The sequence below is a fragment of the Salmo salar genome, chromosome 01 (genome assembly GCF_965601325.2).
Source record: "Salmo salar chromosome 01, fSalSal1, whole genome shotgun sequence".
Classification (NCBI taxonomy): domain Eukaryota; kingdom Metazoa; phylum Chordata; class Actinopteri; order Salmoniformes; family Salmonidae; genus Salmo; species Salmo salar.
Window position 1 is genome coordinate 169,397,790 of NC_138291.1, and position 8,710 is coordinate 169,406,499.

The 8,710-nt window shown below is 40.6% G+C and overlaps 1 protein-coding gene across 7 annotated transcripts in view; it reads right to left on the bottom strand.

The window, feature by feature from the left end:
* The window catches only part of sh3glb2b (SH3-domain GRB2-like endophilin B2b), a 39,679-nt gene extending 35,472 nt beyond the window's left edge, over positions 1-4,207 (bottom strand). For 3 of the 7 annotated variants that reach the window (XM_045693126.2, XM_082956297.1, XM_014141973.3), the window contains exon 1: positions 4,063-4,207. In XM_045693126.2, the coding sequence (XP_045549082.1) occupies positions 4,063-4,125 (63 nt within the window). In that variant the 5' untranslated portion in view covers positions 4,126-4,207. The remainder of the gene's footprint in view (positions 1-4,062) is intronic. The other 4 variants (XM_014142015.3, XM_082956302.1, XM_014141989.3 and 1 more) reach the window with 2 other exon arrangements.
* Positions 4,208-8,710: the final 4,503 nt, after the last annotated feature.

Here is an 8,710-nt window from a genome sequence, read left to right on the forward strand (position 1 = left end):
TCCCTCATTCCATCTGGCATCACAAGACATCTTGAGCTCCCTCATTATGACTCATGATTAACCAATCACTTGAGGACTTTCCCTTCTGCTCCACTGAAAAATGGCAACAAGAAGAAGCCTATCATAAGGCTATAATAAATGTACCTTTGCTTGAAATACCACCTTATCTGGCGTGAATATAACACCCAACCCATTTCATACGCAGTACATTGAAATACATGCCATATCTACTCCTAAAAAGTACTACAACCACATCCCTAATAATGTGCTGACAATATCAAGCCATTTCAAAATCGATATTTTTTTTGGCTACTAAGCGCATAATGTGGTTTGCTATCAGCCACAGAGCTAGTCTCGCAGCACAGTAGGACTACATCAGACTTTCTTTCTATGCAGTGATGCGGTAAGGTTTATTCTCACAGGGGGATTTTAGGATGTGAAGATAGGAGCTGGAAATGGTATAAAAGGGCTGTTAAAATGACTGTTCCTGGTAACCCAAATCCAAACCATCCGAACACTGGAAAATGCTTCAGTGATTACCATTCTAACGGAATGGTAATATTTGGCCATATTTTCCTGTTTTTGGATCACATGTGGTCGTCAACAGAGGACTGGTGGGAGCGAAACATCTGTTTCCTCTCGAGTGACCCTGCACTTTAGGTTGAATCACAGTTACTGATTCGTGGAGAAAGCCTGCCCCTAGCATTTCACACAGTAAAAAGACAATACTACTACTAGCCATCTAAAGTGAGCTCTAAAAGTATTGTGACATAGTTGTTTTGGCTCTGTACTCCAGCACTTTGGATTTGAAATGAAACAATGACTATGAAGTGAAGACTGTCAGCTTTAATTTGAGGGTTTTTTCATCCATATCGTGCAAAACGTTTAGAAATTACAGCCCTTTTTGTACATAGTCCCCTCATTTCAGGGGACAAAAAGTTTTGGGACCAATTAACTTATATGTGTATTAAAGTAGTCCAAAGTTTAGTATTTAGTCCCATATTCCTAGCATGCAATGACTACATCAAGCTTGTGACTCTACAAACTTGTTGGATGCATTTGCTGTTTGTTTTGGTTGCGTTACAGATTAGTTTGTGTCCAACAGAAATGAATGGTAAATAATGTATTGTGTTATTTTGGAGTCACTTTTATTGTAAATAAGAATATAATATGTTTCTAAACACTTCTACATTAATGTGGATGCTACCATGATTATGGATAGTCCTGAATGAATCGTGGATTCTACATTAATGTGGATGCTACCATGATTATGGATAGTCCTGAATGAATCGTGGATTCTACATTAATGTGGATGCTACCATGATTATGGATAGTCCTGAATGAATCGTGGATTCTACATTAATGTGGATGCTACCATGATTATGGATAGTCCTGAGTGAATCGTGGATAATGATAAGAGAGAAAGTTACAGAAGCAGAAATGGGGGGGGGGGGGGGGGGGGGGGGGGGGGTGATATATGGCCAATATACCACAGCTAAGAGTACCTGGATACAGTTCTTAGCGTGGTATATTGGCCATATACCACAACCCTGAGGTGCCTTATTGCTATTATAAACTGGTTACCATTGTAATTAGAGCAGTAAAAATAAATGTTGTTTTCTCATACTTGTGGTATACGGTCACATGATGCTGTATTGTTCACGTGCTTTACCAAAACCTGTACAGTGTGGACTTGTTTGACCATTGAAGGCCTACATTGCAGGCTATTCAATCCATTGGCAGCCATGTAAGCCCTGTGAAAACATCCAATTCCTAGAAGCCAGAGAAACACTAAATTCCAAATAGGCCTACTTTATACCACTCCAAGTTGAAAAAGTACTGAGAGTGGTAGCATACTAGTCCCGTTGTTGATAGGCCTAATGATAATATATTTTACATTCTTTGTCATTTAACAGAGACATTTTTTTGACTTTTTTATAATCTAACTCACAACCCTGGCGCTGCAACAGCCATGCTCTACCAACTGAGCAACACAGTGGGATCGGTTTAATGGTCAATTGCACACAAGGTCCAACTGAAATTTGACTTAACCCAACCTCTCTGAAAGACACACATACACAGTGTACTAAACATTAAGAACACCTTCCTAATGTTGAGTTGCACCCCCTCCCCCTTTTGCCCCCAGAACAGCCTCAATTCGTCAGGGCATGGACTAAACAAAGTAATGTGCTGAAAACATTCCACACAGGGATGCTGGCACACACATGGAAAACTGTTGAGCGTGAACAACGCTCAAGCCTAAAAAAAAAAAAGTTTTTTAACCCGTCTCCTCCCCCTCACATAGACTGATTGAAGTGGATTTAACAATTGACATCAATAAGGGATCATTGAATTCACATGGTCAGTCTATGTCATGGAAAGAGCAGGCTTCCTTAATGTTTTGTACACTCAGTGTATATATACAGTGCATTCAGAAAGTATTCAGACACCTTGACTTTTCCACATTTTGTTACATTACAGCCTTACTCTAAAATGGATTAAATTGTTGCTTTTCCTCATCATTCTACACACAATGCCCCATAATGCCTTTTACTGAGGAGTGGTTTCAGTCTCTACCATAAAAGGCCTGATTGGTGGAGTACTGCACAGATGGTTGTCCTTCTGGAAGGTTCTGCCATCTCCGCAGAGGAACTCTGGAGCTTTATTAGAGTGACTATCAGGTTCTTGGTCACCCTTCTCCCCCCCCGATTGCTCAGTTTGGCCTGGCGGCCAGCTCTAGGAAGAGTCTTGGCGGTTCCAAACTTCTACAATTTAAGAATGATGGAGGTCTCTGTGTTCTTGGGGACCTTCAATGCTGCATAAATATTTTGGTACCCTTCCCCAGATCTGTGCCGACACAATTCTGTCTCGGCGCTCTACGGACAATTCCTTCGACCTCATGGCTTGGTGTTTGCTCTGACATGCACTGTCAACTGTGGGACCTTATATAGACAGGTATGTGCCTTTTCAAATCATGTCCAATCAATTGAATTTACCACATGTGGACTCCAATAAAGTTGTATAAACATCTCAAGGATGATCATTGAAAACAGGATGCAGCTGAGCTCAATTTCGAGTCTCATAGCAAAGGGTCTGAATACTTATGTAAATAAGGTATTTCTGTGTTCTTTTTAATAAATTTGCAACAACAAAAAAACAATGTTTTGCTTTGTCATTATGTGGTACTATGTGTAGATTGGTGAGGGAAATCCATTTAGAATAAGGCTGTAATGTAACAAAATGAGGAAAAATGGAAAGGGTCTGAATAACTACCGAATGCACACACATTCATACAGGTTTTGGAGAGGGGGCTGTTGTTGTGGGGGGGTTAAGTGCCTTGGTCAAGGGCACAATAGCAGGCAATTGCATCTAGGATTTGATACCAGCAACCCTCCGGTTGCCAGCTCACTTCCCAACAGATTTTTCCCGTCGGTCCTGGGATTCAAACTGGCAAGCCTCCGGGCTCGCGCCTCTAATCGCTAAGCTACTGTACCTGCCGGCTGACAGGGAAACAGGTCAATCCTATGATTAGAATTGGACCAATGACTGAGAAATAAGACATAGGCTGCTACACACACCATTATTAGTCCCCACTCAATACAGCATAATACAAAAATGTCGCCTTTTTTCAGTGAGGACTGCAATGACAACCAGTGGCATGGTGCATAGAAATGTATAGCAGACAGGTCTAGTAACCTAGCCCTACAATTCTCTAACAGGAGTGGAAAGTAGCGGTTAGAGGAGTCGCCGCCCCGTATCCTGGTGACCGTCACATGCACCCCTCGGCGCTACGGTCGAAAACAGACATAAATAATGGAGAAGGGCTTAACCAGAATTATCGGTTTACAATGACGTTAACGGTGAGAAAAACCTAAACGAAAAACATTCCCTATTCTTAAATATTTTTGAAGTAACCGTTTATATTTGGTGTTTGCAGCGTTATGAGAAAGACGACCCATTACAATCCGCCTCGGAATAAGATAATTACAGACTACGCACCTCGGTCAGAGCACGACAAAAACTATTATTCATGGGATTTCAAATAACACATTTACTAAATACCTGGACTGCACGGGTGAAGAAGACTCCTGCATCAGAAGTAAGCTTTTTGAGATTGAAATCCATCGTATCAGTGTATGCACCGCTTCTTCGGCTTGTTACTGTCCCCTGCAAAGGGAGTCCTGTCGCGCAGATGCGATGATGTAGTACACAAACGCACAGCCTGGTCTCAGACCAGATGTAACATAGTAAATGTAAATCCGGGATGATGCAGTACACAAACGCACAGCCTGGTCTCAAATTAGTATGATATGTTACGTTTGGTATGGTTACAGAAGACAGAAGGTTACTTAAGAAATCTTGAGTCTATTGACCGTGAATCTAACTAACAATTTTTAAAATCCCCATCAAAATCTGTCAGTTTAAACTAGAGATATCAAGTTTTTTTTTATATGGGCTGCAGCTCAATCCATTGCATCCACTTATGTCGGCCTTCTGCATCTACTGTACGGTGGGAGGTGGCTGAGCTACAGCGGTGTTTGTCAGAACATGAGACATCCCGCAAATCGGTCTTCTCACGAAAACGTCTGTAGCATCCGAGCGGCCAACAAATGACTCAATAACAAGATGGTGTTCTCCGTTTTATTCTACGTCCCCCACAAGTGTCACAGGACTTGTCTGAAGGTAGCCCATACAAACAAATGGAAGTATGGAGGTACAGTAGTTTTGTGCCAACAAAAATAAAGGGTTAAATATGTGTCCCCCACAAAAATATAAGAAAATATATATATATTTCCTGGGCTTTCTTATATCTCCTAGATATAGACCTCTTTCTGTGTTTGCAAACATTGCCGCATGAGGGGGATGCATGCAAGTTGGTGGAAGAACACAGGGGAGTTCTTATAAAACGCCAGCAGAAAAAGCCTCTATTTACATGTTGCTTATGAGTGCATTTCACACTACTTTTGGATTATAATTGGATTTTAAGGCTCATATGAATGTTCTGCTTAATATAATGTTTTTGTTATCATCGCAAATCAACTGCATTATACTTAGAAAACACTTCAACTTCAACCAGTAAAATGTCTCTTGGCTAGCTTTTGCTACATCTATGTCAATGAGTGTTAGCATTCTAGCTAACAACTGCTGCATCCAAAATAGTTATTTTGCAAAGATCACAACCAAATATAATCTTAGCGACTGTTCATGCAATAATCAGAACATCATTGTAAGCGTATGAGAACACCAAAAAGTTATTTTGTTTACAAGTAATAAAAACTTAAATCTAGGCTATGTTGAATGGGTGCAGATGGCAATGGCTTTCTTACTGTAGCCTAGAGTCTCGCCTAACGCCAGTGTGTCGTGTACTGGAAAGGGACAGACACTTCAAAACCATATTCCTTATGATGTATTTTTTACTGTATTTTTTGCCATTTATGAATGTATTAAACAATATGTTTCTATGGGCTATAGTAGTAAAGGCTAAACTCAATATTTTTATCAAATAATTTTGTGATTTTTGGGGCGGATACCTAAAGGGGTCATAAAATCTAAATCAAATAACTAAATGATCCACAGTATGACCATCTTAAAACAATTCCATATGTTAGCTTAGTACCCCCCCAACGGCTTAGACTTGGTTTAAGGTATTGTGTGGTTGGATGGGTGGGTGGCCATACAACATGAATCTCATCACGGACAACGTTAGTATTTTAGCTAATTAGCAACTTTAACCCTAACCTTAACCCCTAACCTGTAACCTAGCTAACGTTAACCACCTAGTTAACGTTAGCATTAGACACCTAGCCACCTAGCTAACACTAGCCACAACAAATTGGAATTCGTAACCAGTGCTTGACTTGGGCCGGAGCTGTCCGGAGCGTCGGACCGGCATCTCAAATGTTTTGAGGTGCATGCCGGCTCCTCTATAAAACAAAGTAGCCTATTGCCGGCCCAGGTTCACACACAGAGACAAAAAAAGTTGATCAAAGCGGAATGAAGGTGGGATCTGCATTGAATAGCAATGGAGAGTGGGCATTCATTTCCTGATTCTGCTTTGTTCAAGTTTATTTGCCGCTAGTCTGTGAATCTATGCGTGACAGTAGGCTGTTCAAGATTGCACACATTGAAAAGGTTCCAGCCTGAATGCGCATGAAGCGCTGTTCCAAATGGTCAAATTCGGGTTTGTAAGGTCATGAAAAGTTATGGAAATGAGTTTAATGAGTTTGTTAATGTAATTCATGATCATTCACATATTATCAACCACTTAAAAACCTATGTCAACCATTATCAGAATGACCCTTCAGTGCATGTCTGTGTGTGTTGCATGTGTGTCTGTAGGAGTGGGCCATTGCCCGAGGAGAGAGAGAACACTACATTTCAGCAGCAGGTATAAAATAAGTACAGACTAACTAGCAGTTATCTCGCTAGTTAACTATAGTTAACTAGATACGTATCCATTTGATCCCTGATTCATTAAATGACGGAATCATTTTATAAAGACAACAAATATTTGGTTGTAATGTTGCAATATTTTACTGTATATCAAGAGTGGCAACCATCCTCCAGGGTAGCTACTTGGTATGCAGGCTTTTGTTCAAGCCCTGGACGAACCACATTTGTATTTTGTATTTATTAAGGATCCCCATTGGCTTGGGTTCCAGCAACATTAAGGCAGTTATATACATTTGAAAACATTACATGACATTACATAGCACTTTACCCCATACATTTAGTGTGTTCCCTCAGGCCACTACTCCGCTATCACATATTTACAGTACAACATCCATGTGTACGTGTGTGTAGAGTGCGTGTCTTATCATGTGTATATGTGTCTGTGCCTGTGTGTGTGTGTCTCTTCACAGTCCCTGCTGTTCCATAAGGTGTATTTGTATCAGTTTTTTTAATCTGATTCTACTGCTAGCATCAGTTACCTGATGTAGAATAGAGTTCCATGTAGTCATGGCTCTATGTAGTACTGTGCGCCTCTCATAGTCTGTTCTTGACTTAAAGATTGTGAAGTGACCTCTGGTGGCATGTCTTCTGTGGTATGCATGGGTGTCTGAGCTGTGATAATATTTTAACCTGTTAGGGCTAGGGGGCAGTATTGACACGGCCGGATAAAAAACGTACCCGATTTAATCTGGTTACTACTCCTGCCCAGTAACTAGAATATGCATATAATTATTGGCTTTGGATAGAAAACACCCTAAAGTTTCTAAAACTGTTTGAATGGTGTCTGTGAGTATAACAGAACTCATATGGCAGGCCAAAACCTGAGAAGATTCCATGCAGGAAGTGGCCTGTCTGACAAGCTGTGTTTCATCTTGGCTCTTTTTATTGAAGACTGAGGATCTTTGCTCTAACGTGACACTTCCTACGGCTCCCATAGGCTCTCAGAACCCGGGAAAAAGCTGAACGATATCGAGGCAGCCTCTGGCTGAAACACATTATCGCTTTTGGCAAGTGGCCGATCAGAGTACTATGGGCTTAGGCGCGTGCCTGAGTCAACCGAATGCTTTATTTTCTTTCGTCTGTTTACCTAAACGCAGATTCCCGGTCGGAATATTATCGCTTTTTTATGAGAAAAATGGCATAAAAATGTATTTTAAACAGCGGTTGACATGCTTCGAAGTACGGTAATGGAATATTTAGAATTTTTTTGTCACGAATTGCGCCATGCTCGTCACCCTTATTTACCCTTTCGGATAGTGTCTTGAACGCACGAACAAAACGCCGCTGTTTGGATATAACTATGGATTATTTTGAACCAAACCAACATTTGTTATTGAAGTAGAAGTCCTGGGAGTGCATTCTGACGAAGACAGCAAAGGTAATAACATTTTTCTTATAGTAAATGTGACTTTGCTGAGTGCTAAACTTGCTGGGTGTCTAAATAGCTAGCCCTGTGATGCCGGGATATCTACTGAGAATATTGCAAAATGTGCTTTCACCGAAAAGCTATTTTAAAATCGGACATATCGAGTGCATAGAGGAGTTCTGTATCTATAATTCTTAAAATAATTGTTATGCTTTTTGTGAACGTTTATCGTGAGTAATTTAGTAAATTCACCGGCAGTGTTCGGTGGGAATGCTAGTCACATGCTAGTCACATGCTAATGTAAAAAGCTGGTTTTTGATATAAATATGAACTTGATTGAACAAAACATGCATGTATTGTATAACATAATGTCCTAGGGTTGTCATCTGATAAAGATCATCAAAGGTTAGGGCTGCATTTAGCTGTGGTTTGGGTTTATGTGACATTATATGCTAGCTTGAAAAATGGGTGTCTGATTATTTCTGGCTGGGTACTCTGCTGACAATCTAATGTTTTGCTTTCGTTGTAAAGCCTTTTTGAAATCGGACAGTGTGGTTAGATTAACGAGAGTCTTGTCTTTAAAATGGTGTAAAATAGTCATATGTTTGAAAAATTGAAGTTTTTGCATTTGAGGTTTTTGAATAACGCGCCACGGGATTACACTGGCTGTTACGTAGGTGGGACGATTTGGTGCCACCTACCCTAGAGAGGTTAAACAGACACCTCGGTGCAATCAGCATGTCAACACTTCTTACAAAACAAGTAGTGATGAAGTCAATCTCTCCTCCACTTTGAGCCATGAGAGATTTACATGTATATTATTAATATTAGCTCTTCGTGTCACAGGCCGGCTCATAGCCTGTGGCAAAAAGGAGGAGACATCGACAACAG